Source organism: Nematolebias whitei, chromosome 10 (genome assembly GCF_014905685.2).
Source record: "Nematolebias whitei isolate Nwh7 chromosome 10, NemWhi1, whole genome shotgun sequence".
Taxonomy (NCBI): domain Eukaryota; kingdom Metazoa; phylum Chordata; class Actinopteri; order Cyprinodontiformes; family Rivulidae; genus Nematolebias; species Nematolebias whitei.
Window position 1 is genome coordinate 15,645,873 of NC_056507.1, and position 25,467 is coordinate 15,671,339.

Genomic DNA, 25,467 nt, shown 5'->3' on the forward strand with positions numbered 1-25,467 from the left:
TCATAGTTTTGACAAGTGGTCCATTAAACAGCTCAAGATTTGCTCCTAATGTTTTACAACCACAGTGAAAACCTTTCTAACGTCTATGCTTTCATTTTTATTGGGCATTTTACTGTATGGCTATTGGTTTTGATTGCTAGAAAAGACTTTATTTTAAAAAATGCAGACATTAGAAGTCTTGTTTAATGACACACTTTAGGTTTACATTTAAATGATGTCCATCTGCTTGTGCATTGCATTTTTTTAATAATGCCAGCTATTGTCTTTTGTTTGTTTGTTTAAAAACTTTATTTATTGGAGATACATTTTATTAATAGAGAACATATATATTTTGTTTCTAAACCGCCGCAAAAATCTTGTCTTTGCAAATATTGACAAACATTTTCCAATTCTAAACCAGCATAGGACTGTAAAAGGTATTAAAATTGATGTGCAGTATTTGTAAGTTGTTAAAAACTCATTTATTAGTAGTTTTTCTAGGAATTTTAAACAACTGCTCAGTAAAATATCTTGAGTGAGTTAATAATAAATTACATTTAAAAAGGAATAATCAAAGGATAAACGGAAAAAATAAAGAAATAAAGCAAAAGCCTTCTTAAAATTTAGTATGGAGTTTCTATACAATTTTCTACTGAACGTAAAATTAGGATTCAGTCAAGAGGTAACATGAAGCCATAGCAAATATGAGCAAAGATATGAATAGCAGCTAAATATCATTTACATAATGTCTAATGGCTCTTCAAATTTACATATGCACCTTTCGGGAGAACAGTGAGTTCATCCGTATCAATTACTACTTATTGATCTATTATTCTCTTATACCAATAGAAAATTATGATGTAAAACAAACCTTTTACAGTACTGTGAATTTGACACATTAATACTCTCTGTTTAATTTAATTTATTTTAATTTAGTTAAATTTAATAACTCAAAATGGCAATATTAAGGCACAATGCAGAAACGAAAAATACATTTTTGACAAATTTTAAGGCAAAGTTATCCTTTCTGCCTGGGTCCCAAACCTAACCAAAAATAAACGGGTCACACTTTCTGGCAAAACACTTAACTAATTTGGCGCCTCGCGCTGCTAGGTTCTTGTCCAATCAGCAGTCAGCTGGAGTTAGGACAGCTTGGCAAAGTCTGCACGCGACCTTCTTTTACCCGAATACTTGTATAAAAATCAGTGTTTGACTCTGAAAACAACTCATATTTGTCTTTTACTGACCTAAGGAGGGGTGAGACTTATTTTTTATTTTTTCATTTTGCAACACATTGCAATATTTTGTTCATTAGGTACGTTATGCTTTTATTGAAATTCAACCGGTGGCGCCATTGTTAGCTAGTAGCTTGCTAACTAACATCAGGGCTTTTTACTTGTTGGCTTGAAATGCTAATCTTGATTGTTTATTTTATTTCCTTTTTATGTGTTTACTGCTGACCAGCTAATGTGCTGTGTTCGTTTGAGAAATGGGAAGAGAAAAGGACTCTAAAGGGGACGGAAAAACCAAAGACAAGGCGAAGAACCTGAAAAGGCTGAGTGACCGTGAAAGAACAGGTGCCGTGGGGGATGTTGTCAAGAACAGGTGAATGAAGATGTGAGAACAATCAAAAGTTGGATAAATGTATGAGGAGAAAAAGTGTTTGCTCACGGCCATAGTATAGATAAGGCTCATTATTCCACCATCAAAGACTGAGGAACCATTATCGAATCAGTACTTTGAACCACTGACATAATTACACCATTAAAGCAGCTCCCCATTGTTGTATGCTTATGATGAAGTTGCTGCAGCACATCTGTTCAGTATGGACACAGGACACACATCAAAGCTGGTTTTGCAAGGAACAATGTCTTTCGTGCTGTCTAAAAGGTAAAAACAAATTGATTTTGGGGGAGCCATATGCTTGAAAACTTGATAAATATGACAAGTTATATGGTAGTAAGTGTTTAAATGAAAAGACACTAAATGCAACTGGGAGAATGCTTTTCTGGCTGAGCTGTTAGGCTAGCTGGTGTCACTGAGTTCATTCATTTCACAGAGCACAGTGGATACTCCATCTTCATATGAATAAATTAATTTACTTTGATATCAGGCGCGTTTATTACCATGCATATGTGAGCAGACAAATGAATGCGGAGTGATCTGTCATTGGCTTGTGTAATTGATGAGAGGAGAGAGATGAATCGACACCTGTAAGCGCCACTGGCAGTAGGGAGTAGTCAGCTTTCTGTGACAGCCAGTTTCATGTTATTTCATGGCACGCTGACCGAATTAGTGATTAAGGATCAACTTATCCCCCTCAGCCGTGCTACTCGTGGAACTAATTTTCCTGAGCACGCGCCTCTTGCATTAACTGTTTCATTTCCTTAGTTAAATGCTCACATTTTTAAATTAAAACGAAAATAGGTAATATAGCTGGGGAGTAATTGCAGCTAGAGTCTGATTCACCCCTGAGCCATATAAAGGTCAAACAGAAACTGCATATTTGATAGTATATGGTAATCTTCTGGGACTCTGCTTGTCTATTTTGTGACATTTTACAAAACTGCCTGACTAAAATTATCCTAACAAGGCACAGACGTGAGTCTAACATCAACTGAAGATGCCTTTAAGCCATCACTCTAAGAACTCTATAAGAGTATCTGTGATTTATGTTGTGCTCGCTGCACCATGAGCTGTGGCGGAGTACAGACCAAAATATGCAAAATTTTAATCTTGTTGTGGAGCTCCTCCATTTATTTTAATACTACACTTTATGCTGATGTGCAGCACCAACTGACTTTTAAAACCATCTTGACATGCCTAAATGGATGATACCTCCTTTTATTTCTGTTTTGATACAAACTCAAGATGTCTTGACATAAAATGTTTGGATCTTGGATAACAAAACATGCTTTCCCTTGTTTTTTTGTTTTTTTTCTGGCTGGCTGGGATTTTTTATTTTTTATTTTTCACAGGTATTCTTAGATGGCAAGAATCAAATTTACACTAAAATTGTGCACATAGTTGAACAGTTAAAGCAGTTGACTTATTGCTTTGCTTTTGTGTTTTATATCAGACCAACACGCATATATAAAAATCAAGAACATATAATTATGGCCATGCCCTGATTGGGCAAGTTTTCTCAACTGAGAAGTGTTAGTTTAAATTAAAGCAAACAAAAATGTCAAAATGTGAGTCCACGCTGTGAACAAATTTGCCAGCTGCTGGTAAAGACGCTCAATGTGTAGGCAGTACAAGGGTTGTGCTTACATTTTGTGAGAAAGCATCACTAGTTAAAATGGAAAAAGCAAAAGAACAAGTCCTTATACTTGAGTTAATTTAGTCTGTTTTGTATTACTGTACACAACCTGAATCTCTAACAATTGTTTTCCCTTTCTTACATGGTCATCCTTCTTTGGTCTTGTCATACTGTTAACCAGCACAAAGACAAGTAGATCTAAAGACAAGACACAAAATGCAAAGTCTCCAAAGAAGGTAAAAACAAACCTTTTATTATCTGTATTTGTTAAAAATTACATGAGACTAGCTGTTCTTGTAGCTTAGCTTTTATTCAACAGGTGATTGTTAAGTAAAAAATATGCCACTGGGTCTCTGATTGCATCTGAAATACTGCAATGGAGATGAGAGACATATCTCCTCTTGATGATATGAAAAGGTTTTTGCGGAACATCAACATTCATATCAGCTTCAATAGTTCATAGCATTAATTCAGGAGTGGATGGGGCAGTTAAAGTACAGTAGAGTCGGAGAGAAAAAGCTGCAGGTTAAATCATATAAAACATGGTTTACACTTGCTCACTTTGTGTAGTCACTCCTAAAACCTCCTTTAGGACAGTCTGAGCAGTGCTTTACATTATTGATTATCTGTGGGATACATTTGAACAGATGATGTGAAGCCAAACTAACACCACCACTCTGCGTGCTCATCTGTTGTTGAGACTGCAGCCACTTAGATGTGCGTCACTTTAAAAGTGAAGTGTGTATATATGTATATATATAAGATATATCTTACAAGATCTCATCCAGTAAAACAGCTGTTTCTAAATGTTTTTGAAAAAGGCCCACAGTGCTCAAAGTATGACACTGACACATTCACTTTCTACTAGATTTATCACAAGTTGTGCACATCTAAAGTGCACTAAACTGAAAAAAGCAAACCCTCTCTACAGAACCTGAAAATACAATTTCCTGGATTTTTGTTGATATAAATCCTTTCATCTTTTGGAGTTAATGGCTTAACATCGCTATTGTTTACTTTCACATTCATAAGATCTGTATAGTTTTTTTTTTTTTTTTAGACGTTGCTTTATTTCACATTTTATTCAAGGGCTTTAGAAATGTTTCCCATCTTTACGCATTTTAAAAGTAAAGGTTTTTGCATAGTTTACAAGTAAAAATATTACAGTGTTAAAAGTAAGACCTAACAGTTTATTTGTACATTTTTAGGACTTTTTGCAGTAATGTTGCAGGTCAGCTTTGTGACTTTTCTTTCCTTGTAGGTCAAAACTCTGAAGACAGAGACCCAGGAGTCTGTCAGCAGTTCCAGGTAGGGAATAATTTCTACTGTCTGGAGATGATGTACTATTAAAGGCTGAACAATGAACTGACAAACGATTATATTGCAAATGTGCAACATTCTTTTTTTTTTTTTGTCCTCCCTCCCGAGGTGATGAAAATTGATTTATGTTCTGATGTTTAGGGGCCCTGGACAAAGGCATTCTTGTTTTGCAAAATGTGCTAAGCTGTCTCAGAAAATTAATTTGACTTTGTACCAAAGACAAATATCAGTGAATTGTCATGAAAGTAACAAATGAGAGTGCATGGTTTCAGTGGCTGAGTGCTCAGCAGGAAGTTGCCTCGATGGCAGACTCTGGCCGGAGACCTGCTGAGTCAAATCTGTTTCACAGCAGTGCTTCTGTACAGTTGATAATGGATTATTTCCCAGATGTAGATTTAACCGAACCCAGTGTGATAAGTGACATTTTGAAAGATATGTCAATTGGAAAAACGTCTTTGCTAAATTTTGTCTTGTAAGTTTCTTTTCACTCCTCCACCCCCGCGATGATTCAGAGCGGGAGCGGTGCTGCTTGAGCGGGTTTTATGCAGGGAGGAAAGCTAAGGCCTCGCAGCAGAGTTGGCGAAGAAACGCAAAGCTATTAGAAGCATAAAGCGTAAATGTCAATGGAAGCAGTGACCCACCCTTCTTTTGTATAGCTTTTATAGATTTTGGTCAGTGGTGCAGTATATAACAAAACTGAAGTGATACTTTATACCAGCTCTTTTTTCCCTGAACAGTTTGTAATCCAAATATACTTCATCTTTTAAAATGACCTAAAAAAAACATTAAGAATGTTTGACAAAGGCTACTACTTCTCTGTCTTTAGTTAAAAAAAAAAAGCATTTGCTCACCAGCAGTTAACACCATTCAAGGATAAGAATATTGATGTATTTGTAATTACCTTAGGAAAGGATGTGATTGTGACACACTGACACTTGCTGGCTGGAGCTGCAGTTCCTGCATTTACTTGTCACATTAGAAATCCATCTGTCCCTGATGGAAGCTGTGATGAGCAAAACCTTATGCAAAGGGGAACCTGCTGGAACTAATTTAGTCAGTGTGGGTCTGCGTTGCCAGTTTTATCCTGTAGTTCTGTCAAATGCAATTCATGTTTAGTTTTGTATGAATGTAATAGTAGCAATTTTGCTTTTGTTAGCTTAATATTGTTAAAAAGTGCTGTTCCCCTTGGAACATTTGCTTGAAATAAGTGGGTCAAGTGTTAAAGCTCTTGAATATTTTATTTTTGCAGCTTTATATTCTGAAAAGAACATATCGGGTCCAGCAAAATAAATACAACATTACAAGAAATTGGAAGTTGTTGTTAAGTGTGATCAAAGAAGGTGAATGTGATGCTTTCAGTAAATGTTTATCTTCTTTTGTAACGAGTCTGAAAGCCATTTTAACTGTAAATAGATCTCGCAGCATTATTGTTTAATGTCCGAGTTCATAGACTGTGTAGAAAAGACCAGACAGAATCACAGAGCAGAAAATCTGCTGAAGTTCATTATCTTTACATCCAAGCCACCAGGGGTTGCATTTAAAAAGGGAGTTTTAGGTGGTATCTCACTGGGCTGTGGTTAGTAGACAGACAGCATTTATGAGAGAGACTCCAGAAGGTCTTGGTGTTTTTCCTCATGTGAGTGATAAAGGCTTACAGTCCTGTCACTTGAGTTTTGAACATGATCAAAAAATTTGGGTGACGAATTTTCTTTCAAAGTAGTCATGGGCATCCTGATCACATCTCGAATCGTCTTGTAGGCATCTCCAACCTTTCTTTGTCACTAGAGCAGTATTTTGACCCCTTCACAGGAGCTCTGCTCCAACAGAAAACATCCGAGGCAGTAGTTCAGACCCAAAGAACACACTGATGGTAAAATTGACAATCTGATCCAAACCTGCCTATCTTCATTTTAAAAGTGTGGTCACAAATATGAGGGTGACTCCCAAGATGGGTATGATTTGGTTGGAGTTGGGCAATAAAATGTGCACGGCCAAGAATACAGTTTTGCAAGTTGTGTACATGAAAAAAGGCTGTGATTTTGAACAACTGCCTGTTCAAAACACAACCGCATCACCTGCTGGTCAAATATTCAGAACTCAGTGAGACTGAAATGGAAATTAGCACATTTTTCTTGCAATTTTCCTGCAATATTGAGTCTCCAAATAGTTTCCAATAGTCACATCCCAGTGAGATACCACCTTGTGGGTAGTTGCTGCTATAGAAGCTTGTAATTGGAAATTTAATAAAACTATTGAACAAATTTGTGCCAGTGTCATACATTTTTATATATTTAATTGTAAACATTTGTTAATCTTTGCTTAAACTATTTTGTATTATATTTCTATTTACATGTTCATAAATTTAGAGGCCTCCTTGGACCTTAACAGTTTAAATAAAATAAAATAAAATAAAACCAGTGATTTATTTGGTAGTTTAGGTTCAGTTTTCTTAAGTTTGGTCTTTTCCTTCCTCATTGATTCTCCTCTGCAGTGAAAATCCAAGCTTGCAGTTCTGTGCAGTAATTATTTTTTGTCCATTACTAAATGCTTCAATTATGTCATTATCGTTACTGTTTCAATGATGTTTCTTAATTGCTACAATTAGTTATTTCTTGTGGTCAGTAAATTGTGTGCTTATAGATTTTTTTTTTCTTTGTATTTCATCTGGAAGTATAATTTTTAGCCTAACTGGGGCCAGCAAGAAAAAAAAAAAATGCTATTCAGCGTTTTAAATGTCTGATTATTAGACTTTAAATGGGGCTAAATTGAGAATTAAAAATTCAAATAAGATTAAAAACGTAGAAAAATGTGCAATGCTAAGACTTTCAAAATGTTTTTTTTTTTTTTAGTTTTTTTTTTAATAATACTTAAGCAGGGTCTCAGTGGGATCAAATTAATTAAGACTAGTTGAAAATATTACTTACCCCCTGCAATTTGTGGAATTGGACTTTAAAAAGTTTGGCTGCTATCTTGCTTATTATAAACCCAAAGCTGCAGTTTTAAACTGGGTTTTTTTTTCATTCCCAACAGTGTTACTGCTTAAACTAAAATGTGCAACTTGGTGATACTGCAAACACAATGAACTTGTGAATAGAAGAAAATAATTCTCTTTGCTTGTGGTTTTAGTGACTCTGTAAAACGAGAGCCACAAGATGATTTTACTTCAGTAAATGGTCTGAAAAGAAAACGAGTTAAAGATGAATCAATGGAAGGGACGTCACAAACCGCTGCATCACCTACGTAAGTCTGAATGGGTTTCTTTGCGTGAAATCCAACAATTTTGTTTACGTTTAATCTTTCTAATTTTAGTTAGCCGTTATTTTCACATAAAAAACAAATCTGTGTGGAATAGTTTTTATTTTTCTGTTTGTAAACCACTCTCTTTTCTGTTTCTCAATTCCTGCAGTTCAAAGAGAAAGGACAAGCAACACAGTCATGAAGAAGAAAGTGAAGGAGAACCTTTGAAAAAGAAGTCCAAAGTGAAAACAGAGAAGGTAAACATTTGTCTTTCCAATAATCTTTTTCTGTCTGCAACACTTGTTAGATAAAGTGGATTCTCTGGAAAGCGCAGGTCACAGTAGGAGTGTTTGAATCCACATCTTAAGTGTTTATCTCTGCGCAGATGGTAAAGAAAGAGGAAGGAGAGCATCCGGTCTCAAAAAAAGCAAAGAGGACAAAGGAGGAGATTGAGGAAGCAAAACAGCTGAAGATCAAAAAGAAGGAAGAGGAGGAACAGAATCGCTGGAGATGGTGGAGAATCACTGCCCCTTTTCTTCCTGCACTGACATGCCTCACTCATTTTTGTCTCATCATGGTGCTTTTTTTTTTGTCAGGTGGGAGGAAGAGAAGTATGAAGACGGAGTGAAATGGAAGTTCTTGGAACACAATGGACCCTACTTCCCCCCTGAGTACCAGCCATTTCCTGACAATATAAACTTTTACTATAATGGTCAGTTTGGTGGAGTGGGTTATAACAATGTTGAAAAAAGTTTTATAGTTTGTTCTTCTACCACTGCTTTTTTTTTATTGTCCTTATGTTAAGTTATATTGGTATGGTGGAAACCAAATAATTTATAGTAGTCCCTCATTTTTATGTTTAGGAAAAGCTGTGAAGTAGGAATAGTACTACAAGATAGTGTCAGTATCAGTATATATGGCATTTTAAACCTTTCCCACACTTTTGCAATATTCTAAACAATGTTTCTAAACTAAACGCTCTAAAAGAACACAGATGATTTCAGCTCTCTGCCTCAGGCTGCTCTCTGCCAGCACTCTTGGCCACGCCCACTTCTCCTCTGCAGAGTGGAGATATGACACTCTGCAGGAGGGAGCTTTGCCTTCAGCTGTTGGCTGCACACAATTGAGGAAGAGGGTTTTTCTACAGCTGTGGGCTGCACACAGGTGCTGCAGGTGCTAAATTATTTTATTTTACCGGTAAATAAAAATTCCATGCTGACCGTGCGGCTTATCCATCAATCGTATGTCATGTCCAATCTTAACTTTGAAAAACTGCGATAGAGCGAGTCCACGGAAAATGAACCGCGAAGTAGCGAGGGACTACTGCAATTATAATTATTAACAATTCATGCATACTTTACAGAATACATCTAGCATGTAATATCTTTATCAATGCCAGTCTGATTCCAGTTGTATTTGCTGAAGACATCACAGCCCCCTTATTATCCTTCATCATAACTTTTTTTAATTCTTAAAAACACTACGTCAACCCTGAGCCACATATGAGTTGGTTTATAAATGAACATTGGTTGAAATGATGCAACCAGAAGCACATTTAAAAGTAGTTTTGACACAAATCTGGACAGTGCAGGATTAGGTCCAGATGTTTTTCCAAGTCTTTTTCTTCATTTGCTACACCAAAAGAGATTCACTCTCACTACTGTAAAATACTCAGCTTTGGTTCAGGAACAGGAGACATGTCACTTCGTCAAATTCTTGAGTATTATCTGCCACGTACCTGTTTACAATATTTTTTAAAGGGACCATTCGTTGGACTTTTAACAACCAGGGGTGAGGGCCAAGTTTGTTTAGTTTGCCTAGAATGGGTCTCATGATATTCAGAGGATACAGCATTATTTTTTTTTCTTTATAATGTATTTCTTCAAGACTAGTCTTTATAGTATCTCAGACGATAATTAATGTGACCTGGACTGCATCTTCACAAAAGTTTAATAAAATAACAATAAAAGTAAAGTGGACAAAATGACATTTTGTGGAAAATTCACCCTTTTTAACAGCCAAGTTATAACTAGAATATTAAAAACTTGATTTGCTGAACTTCACTCAGCCTTTTGTGATGAGTAAGAGGCTTTCCACTCTTAGTATTTTCCATGTATGAGTGACATTTAGAGTGAGTGTGTGTGGATGTGCATCATTTGGTTGCACTGCAGATTAATTTTATTTTGATTTCTTGAGCCAGGTGTTTGGAGGAATTGACTTTTTAAAATGGTCTGAAAGAACTGCACATAGTTCATTTAGTGCAATGCAAAATGTTAATTTAGACTTAATGCTATAAAAGTCTACATTTCAGTCAATCTTGAGTTAATAGGTGCAATAAAAATAACTTCTAAATTAGTTATATATTTTTTGGTTGATTTGCAGAGGCACACAGTCCTGTTAGTTTACGAGTTGAGTAAAATGTTGGAATTTTTTCATTTTTATTTGTTGTTTAAACGCATTTAAAATCATCTTGTAGATTATTTAGAAAAAACAGCAACATTTTGAAACAATGAAGTTATTTATAGATCAACTTTATGATGCTAAGACTCATCTTGACTGACTCTGACTTACACACACACACACACACCCCGTTGGATCTTTAGGATTCCAGACATGTATTGGGTGAAACACTGATGGATGACTGTGATTGTTTTTGCTTGTTTAGCAGTCTTCCCACAGTGCTGTCTAATGGGAGTTGGTTTGATCTGTTAATTCCTGTGCGTGTGTGCTCTTGTTTGTGTAGCTCATTGGTAGCAGTGGGCTTGAATGTAGATATCCGTCCTTGTCTTTGAACTAACCTCTACAAATACATGGATTAGTCGGGCACCTCTCTGGAGTCGGTGGGGTTGCATGTTGGATTTTCATCAAACCCGTGAGCTTCTAAAGGCTTATGTTGGATTGACAATGAGACATCTTGATAAGCGTAGGATATGACAATAAGGGCAGAAAGAATTTACAAAGCTTATGCAGTTAAGTGCATTTTTGTTGGGTGGAAAAAAAAAAGCATAAAATAGCAAACTGCTGTTTTTTTGTTTAGGTAAGAAGGTGAAGCTGAGTCTGGCAGCAGAAGAAGTGGCGGTTTTCTTTGCCCAGATGCTGGACCACGAGTACACGACAAAGAAAGTGTTTCGGGAGAACTTCTTTAAAGACTGGAGGAAGGTAAAAAAAAAATATAATAATAATCCCAAATGTATAACTTAACCGACAAGAATGAATGTGTGAATTATTTAGTGTCTGGTGGCTCTGAAACAAAGTGGTAATACACTCCAAACCACTCTCAGAATGATAAGCAAGGATATCTGATTGATGGATAACTTCTCCAGAAACCATTTATTCATGAAACCTTCAAGTATGGCTTGTCCATATCTTGACCGTTTGTGTTGCTAAAAGAAAGGTATGTATGTGTAAATACAGGATGGGTGTATGATTGTGACATGCTCATTGGTGTCTGTCAGGATGTCCCGTGTATAGAGGAAACATGGTGCCAAGCGTCATGCAGAATTAATTTTGCGCTGCTTAGTGCTCATTGCTCTTGAAAATATGATTTATGTGAAAGCATTGATATGCTAATCCAGACAACTAGCTTCCCTGCATATGAACAAATCCAATTATACTGTTTTATTATAGCCGGAAAAAACCCCTCCTCGCTTCACTGCCCTCAGTGCCCGCCCACCGTCTGCTGTCATTCAAGTTTAGGCACGCTGACTGACTGGCTGCATGTCCACACTGTTTTCATTTTTACAGAGGTGTGTGCGTGTTTGTGAGCTTGTTCATACCTTTGTTTTCTCAGCTTCTTTTAATGAGCAAAGATAACAAAACCTAGTACATCAACATTTATCTGAACAGTCTGAATAATAGGAGCTTTATTTTTTTTCTTTAATAATGACATTCAAATTGGACGCCCTTTAGTTTTTCAACAGTGTATCCATTTAAAGTCTTATGTTGTTTGTGTTTATGATGTCCAGTTGTAGTGGCTCAGCACTCATGTAGCAAGTGGAGATTGTAAGATCAGCTCCTTCATTAGCCCTATTGTTAACACTCACTGCCAAAAATGAGAGGCAGTATTGCTTCTTTTTTTCTTGTCTGTGTGCATTTGTGTTCATTTGACTGTAGTGTTAGCAAAATATCTCAAGAACCAGTGAACTGATTTTAATCCTACATTTGTACTTGGTAGAGAATGTGACATCATCTACAATGCATTCACAAGTGTCAACATCCAATGATGACTTTATATCAACAACTGAATACATTTTGGAGTCGGCTGTATTTAAGATGGCCACAACAGCCAAGTCACTTTGTCAATCAAAATTGCTATAACTCAGTAGATTTTACTGATATTGAACGAAACTTTACAAATACTCAAAGCTTTAATCGATCATGTAGATATTATAGTGAGGATGCTCATGATGTTATTTTCATGGTTTAGCTAGCTGTAACTTCATATTTCACACAAGCTGATCCAAAACACTAGCGTGAAAGATGGTGAGCAAAATGCATTCACTCAATGAATTAATTACATTATGAATTGCTTCTCAAGACCAATATAATTTAAACAATTTGAGTTAAACACTTTCTTTACTACAGCCACAGTATTTCTTACCTGTAGTTATACAGCAGTGCTTTTTGTGTTCCCTTCAGATAGCAAAGGGCTATGTGATATTTTAGCTCTATGACCCTCCAGAGATAAGCTGCCATTGAGTTCCTCTGTATTGATGTCCTGATAGTGACCACTTTGATCTGACCTGGTGTGCAGTAGCCTCAAAACAATGGACAATTAGAGCTAAACTCAACTGTTGTGCTGCTGCTCTCTGTGCACTGCTGTGTAAAAACTTTAAGCAGATTTGGCACTAGCGCTCTCCACCACTGACTGCATATAAAAGATCACCAGTTGTGAAAAGTAAAGCCTGTGCAGAAAGGCTTTGGAGTACAATATCATAGAAAGTACAGCTGTTATTGAACTCCCATGTGTTGAATTTCATGCATTATTTAAGTATAGTTATTTTATTTTAATTAGTAACTTTAAAGTTGAGTGTAGCCGAATTTTGGAGGGGTTCGAATTTAACCTTCAAAATATTAGCCTTTCTTTTGTTTGCCTATTTAGGAAATGACCCCTGAGGAGAGGTCCCTGATTCAAGATCTTGAAAAGTGTGACTTTAAAGAAATTCACTCCATGCATAAAGCCAAAGTGGAGGCTAGGAAAAACATGAGCAAAGAGGAGAAACTGGTAAAGCTCAGTTTTTCTATTCCTTCTATAATCTGTGTGTTTTGAAGAGTGTACTTTTGTGACTGATAATGTGTACTTTTTAATATTTGTTGAAGGCTTTGAAGGAAGCCAATCAGAAGATAGTGGACGAACATGGCTACTGTTTGCTGGATCACCACAAAGAAAGAATAGGAAATTTTAAGATTGAGCCTCCGGGTCTGTTCAGAGGAAGAGGCGAACATCCCAAGCAAGGAATGCTGAAAAAAAGGATCCAACCTGAAGATGTCATCATCAACTGTAGCAAGTGAGTAGGAAGAATTCAATTAAATTAGCAAAAACAAAACATAGCCCCGATTCACTTTGTTTAAATGCATGTGAAGAGTAGGGTAATAACGATCTATAAGCTAGATCATTATCTAGCACCAACAGCTACACATGTATTGGTGATAATCAAGAGTGTATGTTAAATGTTGTGTGTTTTTAGAAACTCATTGGTCACGGTTGTAACGAGGCAGCACATCATGGTGGAGAAGAGAGGAGTTGGAACTGCTGCATGTTTGTGCAGAAATTGTTCTTCCTATTGAAATAAGTTCTGTTCCTTTCAGACAGTTCTGTGCCCATAAAACAGAACATTTAGTTCTGTATTTTTGGCAACTTGAATTTTGAGAATTTGTACTTATGAAACTGCATTTTCTTGTTTATTTATTCACATCAGTTTAAAATGTAGGACAAGAGAGACTGCTTTTCTTTTCTCTTAATAATTTTACTCTTGGTGTGATTGATTGGAGAAAATGGCACAAACTGCAAAACAATAGTGTGCCCTGCAGTAGTTCTCATTTTTCTGGCATTCTGTCATTTTTACAACCCCAATGCACCTCCTTTACTTTCTTCTAAGTAAATAAAAAATATCTGGAATTTTAAATCAGGTTTTAATCTATTTGGGTGTACAGTACAGATGTGCAAAAAAACCCAACAACTTCTGTCAGCACTTAAGCTTTGTGATCAGCAGCCTTTACATTTTTTATTTTAATGACTCAAAGCAAAGACAGTTTTTCCTCAGATTGTTGTTAATGTTTTACAACAATATATAAACAGAGATGGACTCATCATAATGACTGTGCCTAATTTTGACAGGTAAAACATTTTTAATGGGCCTTGCATATTTGTTATAGTTGAATTGAACATTAAAGCTCTTTTAAAATGTGAGGGCAAATAATTCAAAGGTAAGAGGAGAAATTTTATAAATGAACTTTAACGAACAGATTTGTCTCAGCTTTGTCCACGAGTTGTTTCAAATTTGAGAACAAATCCATCATGTGCCTTTTTTTAATATGAAAAACAAACCTTTGGGGAAAAGAGTTGCTACTTTTTCAGTTTAAGTGGCAATTGTCTTCCTGATCAAAGTATTTACTTCAAACATTCATTCAAGTTCATCATTCATTTTTACCTGGTGGGATTAAATTACATCTGTATTCAAATGCATTGACTACAAACAGCAGGGGTATGATTGTTGAGATGTCTGTCAGCTTTTTATACTCCAATCAAAAGAGAAATGTGGTTAAAAACTTTAATTGTGTTTTCTTTAATAAAGATGAGCATAACCTCTAGCCAAGAAATCAGAGTAAAGTTTTATTTAAATAATTGTGGAATAATAAATGTATATTATTTTCCCTGAATAAATTACATTCTCTCAAAGCGGCTTCAGTCCATTTTTCCTCCCCAATTATCCAGGCTCCTGCAGTGGCACTGCAGAACCTGGGAGAACATGCCCCTAACTCATGAACCACTGATATATTTTATAACATATTGTCTCTTTCTGGCAGCAAATCCCGGATCCCCGTCCCGCCTGCTGGTCACCACTGGAAGGAAGTTCGATGTGACAACACCGTGACGTGGCTGGCTAGCTGGACAGAAAATATCCAGGGCTCCATTAAATACATCATGCTTAATGCTAACTCTAAACTCAAGGTAGCCTTCTTCAAATGGGATAATGCACAAAGTTTTATTAGTAAAAAAAAAAAGTACAAAATTTACAACCAGGCAAGCTCTTACACCAAGGAAAAACGATAAGGAATAATAAACTGCCTTGTAGTTTTTAGGATAGAGATTTATAGCCACAAGACCATACTTAAAGTTTAGTGGCTATCCTAAACCTGGATTTGAATTTGAAAAATATTTTCTCTTTAAAACTGAAGAAAACATTTGAAACACTTTAAAAAAATACCTAAAATTTTCATGGTTAATTAACTTTTTCTTCAGTTAAATTACTATATTTGTGGAATTTAGACTTTTCTTCACAGAAGTGGTTTAGCTCCAGCTTTTCTCGAGGCCACAGCACTTTATTATTTTTTTTAAGCGTGGGTGCTGACTGGACCTGCCAACGGTTTAATTTCCTTTCAAGTGCATTTCTGCTGCATCACCTAACCTCTGCTTTAGTTGTCAGATTGTTTCCTGGGAATTTAGTTTTATTCAGTCCTTTTCTGCGTATATAGCACCACTACTTCACAGGTGAAATGCATTTTAGTGAAATGTGTAAGAACAAAATAACTTCTCTTTAAAGAAGCACTTGAAAAATACTTTTACTGGTGGACATTTCCAGTCTAACAAAACTCATGGAGGGTGTTGAGTGGCTGAGTCAATGCCTCAGGCTTTTTATGTTTTGTCGAAACGATGGATGCCTTAAAACAATACGAAACATTTTAATCATCTTGCGTTTGACAATAACAAATGCTTATGTTCCTTCCTGTCTCCTTTCTTTTATAGTCAAAGTTCATTTTTACAGCTATTTGGATGAGAGAAACATGCTAAAAAACAAATCAAATATAGAGCCATTTTTAGTGAATTGCTAATGACTAAATGTTTCTTTGGGTGGAATAATACACTGTTGCTACTGTGGACAGTATCTGCTATTAAACATATGCAACATTTTTAATTTTATTTTGATTATCTTCATTTTCTCCCTCCTTTTTGATTGATCTTTCATAAGGAAAGGCTCTTATTCTGCTGTTAATCTCCTCCATGGCTAAATGAGTGTCTTGACTGATGGTGGGTTTAATTGTATCTTGGTTGAACTCAATAACCAGTAGCAAACAAAAGATAATGAGAATTTTGTTATTAAAGTTGTGTGTCCACGTGTTTCACCCTTCATTCACTTTATGATTACCATATAGAATGTTTTGATTTCAGGCTTATCAGAAACAAATTGTTTTTCATCATCGGAGTCAATTGTTTGTTTCATGCCTTTTTTTTTTTCCCTCCTTCTGTCTAGTCTCTTGTTTATTATTACAACTTTTCTTGTCATCCTAAAATTACAGGGAGAAAAGGATTGGGAGAAGTACGAGGTTGCTCGTAAACTTAAGTCATGTGTGGAAGACATTCGGAACCAGTACCTCCAGGATCTCAAGTCTAAACAGATGGTGACACGTCAAAGAGCTGTGGCCCTGTACTTCATAGACAAGGTCTGACTTTTAATTCACGACACAAAATACAATCACATTTTGCTTACATTTAAATAATTGATGATAGACTATATAGTCATTTTAAGTTCATGTCAGAAAACCTACAACTTGGTTTGGTTCTGTGCAGTTTTCCTGTGCAAATATGGATTTATGTAAAGGTTATTTAGCTCACCCAATGTCTGTTTGTGAGAGTATTTCTGGTTTTGGTATGTGTGATAATACAATCTTTATCTTTTTTTGATCCTTAAAACAAAAGCTGGCACTGAGAGCTGGTAATGAAAAAGAGGAGGGCGAGACTGCGGACACAGTCGGTTGCTGCTCTCTTCGGTTTGAGCACATCACCTTACACGAGCAGTTGGATGGGAAAGAGTTTGTAGTGGAATTTGACTTCCTGGGTAAAGACTCCATTCGCTACTACAACAAGGTTCCAGTCATCAAGCAGGTAACTGTTGAAGAGATGTTCAAAGTACCATCACATCCATATTTTTCTTGCCGTTTGGTCTGAACACTTTATTTTGAAATAACTTTTTTTTTTTGTGCTAATTTTCTAATATAGTCTGAGACAAAAAATGTGAACTTTTCCCACGGCAAGCCATAAACAAAGTTTGTAACTTATTGTGATACAGAAAATATGAGTAAGGCAGAGTCCCTGCAGAGAAATGTCACTTGTTTCTAAATTAACCATAAAGCCCACAGCATTCTTTTTACTGCCATTCCAGTTTCCAACAGTCTACAGTAAGAAAAAATAGTTTTCCAGCCAGAATAAGCACCAACATAACACAACATAAATCAATGGGAGAGCTATAAAGTGCAACCATTGTATGAGTCAAGAGATAAACACAACTATAACAATGAATTGGTTAATGCATGTTATATCAATTACATTCACATATGGATTAAAATTATAACATGCACAAAGATAAAATACCAGCAGATGAAATAATTATGGCATAATTAAATACAGTTAAAATCCAAGATTATTTTATTATTATTATTAGAAATAGTTAAAAATTTGGCAAAGTTTAAAGTTGTAAATAGAGAAATAAAACTAACAGAAGCTGCTTCTAATTTAATCCATCCCATCATATAGCAGCACAGCCCATGAAAAGGGGTGTGTCTTACAATGCTGATGCATTCTGCTGCATCACTTATTAGAGAGGAAAGTTTTCATTCAACCTTTATTTAGACAGGTAAATCCCATTGAGCCTCAGGACTCATTTACAACAGAGACCTGATTAGACCTGATTAGACCTGAGACCTGAAAGTAAGATCTTGATTGGAGCCATTTTCACTACGTTTCAGAGTCTCCCCGTCACCCCAACAGGATGTTTGAAGATCCTCGGTGAACCTGTTGCACGTTAGTCCTGTGGCTGGGATGATTTAGTGATCAGTTTATTAGAACTATTTAAAGCTGATTTCAAAATCAAACTGAACCCAGAGTTTCTTTGCAACGGCAGTTTAAGTATCTAAGTATAGTTTTTTTTTTTTTTTTTTCTGTATAAACGTTTTGTTACTTTTGAAAGTTATGATGCTTTTTTGGCTTATCAGACAAAGCATAGTTTTAAAGCGGTGTTTTGGCTGACGTGATTACTACGTTTTAAGGCTAGAGTACCAACTTTAAGGGCCAAGTAAAATGACGCATGCAAATTTTGTTTGTGGTTTTGTTTCCTATGACCTGTTAATTCATCAGTATGTTTTGGAAACAACACAATATTGTTTATATATTTAAAACCAGGCACGTCTGTAATGGGATGAAAATTTGTTTTGTTGGTGATTTTTAATAGTTCTAGTGTCTTCGATGTAGTGGTATATAAAGTACTGACCACTAAGAGCTTGTTTCAATTTTTTTAATACTGGTCTCCCATTGCATTTTTTTTTTACTATTGGAAAAGCAAATGTGTTAAACAAATTGCAACAGAGGCAGAAATAAATGTAGAAGTTACTAATTATGATAAAAGCTTAAAAAAAACAACAACTTTAAAGTCTTACATTTCCTGTAGTGCCGGTCAAAACCACCTTTCAATAGTCTCTGACCTGCACTCCAAATGTCACATGAGTCATTCAGGGTTATTATATTTTTCCACCTTTTTAATGCCATTTAGAGACACGTGCTCTTCTCATGATGACACTTGGAAAACTATTTAAGGTTTGTTGTTTTTCCATTGAAAAGACTAATGACAGGAAGCCTGTTAAAGCCTATTCACAACTTCCCTGGTGGGTGCGTCAGACTTTTTATAATTCACAGTACAAGTTAATGGCTTTTGCTGAGGTCTATATCTACTTAGTTTTATTTATTTTTCTATGAAGACGTCCTGCCTCCAATTTCTTGCACTGAAAGATGGAGTAATAAAATGTTTGTGAAAGACCACCAAAGTAAAACAGCTGAACGTCACTATATTAACTATATTTAAAAGTAATAAGGGCACATTAACTTTTTTTACTAGTTAAATGGACAAAGGTTTGCAGGAAATCAAAAAAGAAAATCATTGCAAAACAAATTGGGAATCAAGCTTTTTTTTTTTTTTTAATCGTTTGTTTTTCTGCAAGAATGTTTTGTAAAAAAAAATAAAAATAGAAGGGCTCTTAGTTTTGTGGCTCTATATGAAATCAATTCATTTGATATATTAAGGGGAAAGGGTTGGGACGAAAAAGACTGTCAAGTTGAGGATTTTTGTAGTTTTCCCTATTAAATTTTGACAAAAGTCAAACTGAACAACTTTTACCACTGCTAAAATAAAAGTAACGGAGTGTGTTCGGAATATATCTATTTATTTTTTGTTTATTAAACTATACTCTCTAAAACAGTGGTCACGTTTAGGTCTGTGTGTATGCGTATGTAAATTTCGAACCCATCCTCTGGTGTCAGTCCATGCTATATTCTAGTCCAGAGATGGGGAAAGAAATGTTAACACCTGACATCCAAAGTGTTTTGTTTCTTGGCAGAACATATAATTATTCAAATGAGTGCATTCAAAAGCAGCACATTAGCTAGAATTAATTAGTCCCTGCATATTTTAGCATCATCAATTCCCTGGCAAATCAGTGTGATTGCTGCTAAATGTCACTTGGAATAAAACGGAGCAGGAATCAAAGAATGGAATTTGAATTTCTAACCTCTTGAGCTGTTCAAAACTATTGAAACTAATCCTAGGGGTCTGTGCCAATCAGCTATAACATTAAAACCATTGACAGGTAAACAACGCTGATAATCCAGTTAACAGTTCAAATATTTCTAAAGGAAAGCCTCTTATTCGGATGACAACCTAAATATTGTTGCAGGATATGCACTGCTTCCAAGGTGACTGAACTTCTTGAAGTGCAAGAGAATAATGGACCTCCTCACACATCAAACTGCTCAGGAAATGTATAGATCATAATACAAAGCTTCATAAATTAAACTCGTCTTGTCCCAAAAGGTCAAATACTTGGCAACCTGTGCCCTACCCACGCGGTTATAGGGCATGTACTTTACAACGTAAACTATAAATACATTTTTCCCCAATTTAGAGAACGCTATTGGGAATAGATGCATAAATCATTATCAAGGCAGAACCATACACCGCACATAACAGACTGCCAATAACTTGTCTCATGCGTCGTTTGTGAATAGAAAGTCCTGAGTAAGAAGGTAACAATAGGGTGAATAATGAGCTGTCAATAAGTAATTGTGCTGTGTCTCTTTGAATTTGTCAAGTGAATACTTATTGATCATTGCCTCAGAGCGTCTCTGTTTAAAATCCAGTACTTACAGTAGTTGTTACTCAATCTGACAAAGATGGAACAGTTTTATCAAATATCGTCAGTGTTGAGACAAATGTAGATGCATAAAAATATATTGTGTATAGCCAGTTTATTTCTAAATCATTGCTTGTTCAACACATTCACCAAAACCCTCAAGATCAACTCACTTGGATGTTTTTGTTTTTGAGACTTAACAGATGCTCATTCCCATGTTTCATCTTAAAATGAACATTTTTACTTCTTTATTTGTTTAGGTCACAACAACAGAGTTGACATACAAATCTGCCATTTATTGCCTCTAAGTTGTATAAAGAAACACATTTGTTGCTGTTAATTAGTGTCTTGTGTATGCTGCTGGTTTAATCTGACAATTTAACAAACATCTGATATCTGTGGAGTTCAGAGCCACTGGAAATGTCAGATATAATAGTGGCGATTTTATTTCTCTGCCACTGCTGAGTGAAGGACAATTGAAGGCAGACAAAATGCACACACAAACAAAATACCTTAGGTGTGCTATAATGCATATGTTCATTTAATGTTTTCGATGTTTACAATTGATAGTATTCATGGTTATAAGAGCTTTTCAATTATTTCTATTCCTTCAATCATCAATTTATCAGAGCATACAGTATTACAGGTTTAGGCTAAAAAAACAAACTAAATATTTCTAAATGTGAATAATGTTTTATTAGATTTAAAACTGTAGTTGGGCATTTTATCTAACATGTTTGTGTCTTTTAAGGTTTTTAAAAATCTTAAACTTTGCATGGAGAACAAGGAACCTGGAGATGATCTCTTCGACCGTCTGAATGTGAGTGTCACTGTCTAATTTTCTGCTTTTTGTGATGTGATTTCTCCTACTTTTGGTTTGGAAACCTTTTGTTGAAAAGTCACATTTTATTTGGTATTAAATTTTGTTGTTAAAAGACATGAACTGGTTACAAAATATCCTGCTGAAACTTGTTTAAAATGTTTTGAATTATTGCTTAATTTTTGTAGCAAACAACCTGAACTTGGGTACTGCCTTGTACAAAATGTGAGAAACTTCTCTAAGATGTGTAAATAGTAAATTGTAAAAGAAAAGATGGTGAAAGCAAAATAGAATTAGGTTTTTAAACCTGGTACTAAATTGCAAGGTGCCAGAGATGAGATTGGATGAGGATGAGCCGTTGGTGTGGATAGATGAAAGGGCTAAAGCGTGGTAACGGGAGAAGAGGAAGGATATTAGAAGCAGAGAGACTGAAAGCAAGAGCTGAGTTTCAAAAGAGACAGAAGGTGGACTCTGGCAGATAAATATGAAACTGTGAGAGAGAATTTAGACTGAACATTCTGGGTAAATGAATTTCCACACATTAAATGTAGCGTCCTCTCAGCAGTTGCAGGCAGCCAGGCCACACAGGTTAGACTGCTCACAACTTGTATAAAGCCACGTTTCTTTGTCTATTTTAGAAACTAACCAGGAAAACTGGTTGTCCTCATTGAGAAAACATTTTAAACTGCTCAGTGTAGCTTATTGTTGTAGAAATTTGTCTATTTTCTGTTTGCTGCTCCCTTGTGCAGTAAACTTCTGAGTTGCATGTATAAACAATTGTTTTATGCTGGATGCCTTCTCTGATGCAGCCTGTGTTCAAACTCGCAGCCTCAGGGTTACAAGACTACAACACTGACCACCAAGTTACTGAACTCACAGTCGGGTGTGCTTTGGTCAAATATTCAGTTTGCATTGCATTCTTTTCCAACCCTTTTAAAGAGAGGCAGGGTTGTTGATAACATTTTCAACAAATGAATTTCCTTCGGGCAGTGTGTTAACCAAAGAGTTGCAGTAAACTGCAGAGAGACGATCATGCATTGGTTTGTTCAGACTGATGGGAAAAGGAAGCTGTAATGGTTCAGAATGTGAGTTTGAGATGATGGAACAGAGCCGTTGATGTGATGCTCTAATTGTGATGTCAGTATGTCAAGAATGTTTGTGTCTTGGAGGTGGAATGGTTATAGTTCTTATGGCTGGCCTGATTGACAACTGGAAAGGCCAGAATACTGAAAAAGCAGAATGAGGAAGAGGTTGGAGGAGAAAAGCTGCTATTAGGACGTGATAATTGGTTTCTTATCTGCATCTCTCACGCTCTTCATTTTCTCACACTTTCACTCACCTGTTCCAGTCTACAACACTGCTGAGAATTAGGTCGTTTTCACACCAGATAGTCCAGTAGACTCGGTTCGGTTCGGGACCAATATTCATGACCTTTTGTTTACATTTGAGCTGGTGCGTTTGCATTCACACTGCACTGTGCAGTCGAGTCAACCTGTTGAACCAACCTATTCCCCCGCTCGCCTGTGGGGGTGCTGCACCAAGAACTACTGAAAGAAACGACACAAAAACCTCTGAAGACACGTCTTCTTCTACTTCTTCTTCTTCTGTAAATAAAAATAAAAACAAAGTGGCATCACGTTTTAGCAGTTTTAGGAGTTATATTTTGTCATTTTTCAAAAATGGACTTAGCATGAGCAGAAGATGAGACAGAAGACCCTGGAGAATATTGTTTTTCCCCTCAAGGCAGCTGACGGCTCCATATAAGGTCAGAGAAATGCGTGTTTGTTTGTCCTGCGGAGTGGGGCCCGGTCTGCTTACATTCACACTGTACTCGAACCGCGCTGGAGTTCGCTTCTACCGGACCGAGACCTAGGTTTTAGCCCGGGCCAGAGTTCGCCTTTTTGTTCCATGACAGAGTTCGATGGCGCGTTCACACCTCCCTAAACGAACCAGACTTTCTAAGAAAACGAGCTAGAGTTCGATTAAAGCGGACTAAACAGGGCTAGTGTGAATGCACCCTTAAGAGGGAGAGACGGAGGCTCGTGGCCTCAAAACATTTTAAGACCACGAGAACAGTTCCCTTGTTCAAAATTAGTGATTTATTGACAGACTATTCAAGAGGCACTAATTTCACAAATGTTGCACGATTTTTCAACAAAAAAAAAAAAGGAATTTTATTCCATTGTTTTAGCTGGTTTAAAAGAGATGTTTTTTGTGAAAGTGAGTGATTTTCATCAGTCTCTTTAAAATTACAAATTTTGGTCATCAGGAATGGGACAAAACAGTTGCATAATATAAGACTGAATTATTCAATATGTTATTTGACAATAAATTAAATGATTTAAAAATTAAAAAAGAAAGAAGAATCTCAGACTTTAAAATTGAATATTACGTGTCTCACCAAAGTGAAATAGCTTGTGTTTAAACCAGGGCCTGTGTTCTGTCACAAAACTCAACTGAAATGCAGTTTTCATTTTGTAGAAAGAGCCTTGGTTAATAATAGGGCCCCGATTTCCTTAATTTTGGGAAATCGGCTGATGCTTACATGAGAAACCGATTTTGCCAATTATTTTTATTATTATTTTTTTTAGTTTTAACAACAATTTTATGAACTTCATTTATATTTCAGAGCACTACTTCATGGCCAATTAAAACCAGTTTGGTATTGTTTCTAGGATATTGTTCAAGGGTATGTTTTTCAATAAAATAAGATTGGAAAATCGATGGTGCATTGTGACCTTATAACACCTGACAGAGTCGCTTAAAAAACAATATTGGTATCGGCCAAAATCGGAATCGGCACTTCAGACTTTTTAGAAATCGGTGATCAGTCAGAAAACTGCAATCGGTGCACCCCTTATTACTTAATAAGACCTTTGAGTACTGAATGGTTTACTGAGCAGCATTCCAAACAAAGAAATAATGTGTTTTGAAGGTTGTGAAATGCTTTGTCATGAAATACAGAAGATGCACAAACAGTCTTGTTGAAATCATTCAAACTGAAAATGCAGTTTATCAGATTTCTCTTCAAGCATCTTCTGACAGCCTCTATGTGAGCTGTTGACTATAACCTCTGACACATTCCTTAACTACAACTGTAGCCATATCACTACCTTAGTGCATTTTAGTCACCATCTGCTGTTTGCTCTTTTTTTAATTATTATTTTCTCTCCACTTTGTAATATTTTCAATATTTTGTTCCATTGGGGTCTAATAGAGAGAATACTGAAGATCATATTAGGAGGTTGTGAATAGGAGCAGTCAATATTTCTCCCAGGAATTTGTTACATGGCCACAAATTCACCTACAGTGTGGTAATGAGAGAGTCAGTCGTGTTGCATCCTGTTTTGTAGATAAGGAATTGCAAAAGTTGTAATCACATATTGTAGTAATGCTTTAGTTGGATGACATGGATGACCCATACAAGCACTTGTGTGAAGACAGTGTGCACACAACACTGTTCCAGGGGAGTTAAAGGTGTAAGGACTAACTATACATGCCTTCATACTGGCAGACTCTCATTAGTATTGCTGGGACAGAGTTGGGGCTCATTAGCAGGACATGCACAGCAGCAAACTTGTACCTGTGTGGTCACCGGTGCATGGATGCACTTGTATAGTGTGCATACATGAAAATACACTTGTTTTGTTTTTAATGGGCTCCTTCGGTAAGACACATTGAGTCAGTGGTCTCTAAAATTCTCTCATTGCTTTTATTAAAGTAGCCTCAAAGTCGCTCTAGTTTTATCCCAAATATTTTTTGAGCTCTTGAGCCAAATCTTTTCTCCTCCCTTGACATCCATAACCAAAACACACATGGATTTTATTTGGTTGGGTTTCATTTGATTTAGAATTTATTTGACTTTATTTAATAAGAACCAAACTTGATTATCAGCTTGTTTAGGTTTTCTGCACTGTGCATTGTGATTTGGCACTCTATAAATGAACTAGACTAAACCTTTGCCTGCTTGTTCAACTCCACCAGTTTTCACCACATATCAATAAGTATGAAGTTATTTTTCTTGCTTTCATTTCCCTCTAGACCCCGTGTAGCTCTACACTGTTAGTTCTTATTCATCTGTGGTGGTCTCTTCGAACTGCTGTCATTTTAGGACAAGTAAAGTTCATCTAAGCTGTGACAACTCTCACTTGTTGTAACACCTGCAGAAATGACAGATGGGAAATGGTACAATGACCTGTTTTAATCTCCCTGCTCTACTGGCTCATAATAAAGGCATAAAATGGTATTTTACGTTTATTTGCTAAAATCTCAACACTAAACAAACGTATAACCACAGTGCCACCCGGTGGTTAAGAGCATGGTTGGCTAATGGTGTGATAACTTCTTTTTTCTGTGCATCTCCTGTCCTTTTGTCATTGCAGACAACCCTTTTGAATAAACATCTGAGCTCTTTAATGCCTGGTCTGACTGCAAAGGTCTTCAGGACATATAA

At 36.2% G+C, this 25,467-nt stretch overlaps 1 protein-coding gene across 1 annotated transcript in view; it reads left to right on the plus strand.

Annotated features, from left to right (window-relative positions):
- Positions 1–1,468: 1,468 nt before the first annotated feature.
- zgc:173742 (DNA topoisomerase 1) overlaps positions 1,469–25,467 on the plus strand; it is a 25,607-nt gene continuing 1,608 nt past the window's right edge. Inside the window, exons 1-15 of the mRNA XM_037683166.1 lie at positions 1,469–1,584; positions 3,423–3,477; positions 4,503–4,549; positions 7,688–7,801; positions 7,968–8,055; positions 8,184–8,311; positions 8,395–8,510; positions 10,836–10,957; positions 12,900–13,022; positions 13,118–13,305; positions 14,825–14,969; positions 16,316–16,459; positions 16,716–16,901; positions 20,946–21,014; positions 25,397–25,459. Coding sequence (XP_037539094.1) covers positions 1,469–1,584; positions 3,423–3,477; positions 4,503–4,549; positions 7,688–7,801; positions 7,968–8,055; positions 8,184–8,311; positions 8,395–8,510; positions 10,836–10,957; positions 12,900–13,022; positions 13,118–13,305; positions 14,825–14,969; positions 16,316–16,459; positions 16,716–16,901; positions 20,946–21,014; positions 25,397–25,459 — 1,704 coding nt within the window. The remainder of the gene's footprint in view (positions 1,585–3,422; positions 3,478–4,502; positions 4,550–7,687; positions 7,802–7,967; positions 8,056–8,183; positions 8,312–8,394; positions 8,511–10,835; positions 10,958–12,899; positions 13,023–13,117; positions 13,306–14,824; positions 14,970–16,315; positions 16,460–16,715; positions 16,902–20,945; positions 21,015–25,396; positions 25,460–25,467) is intronic.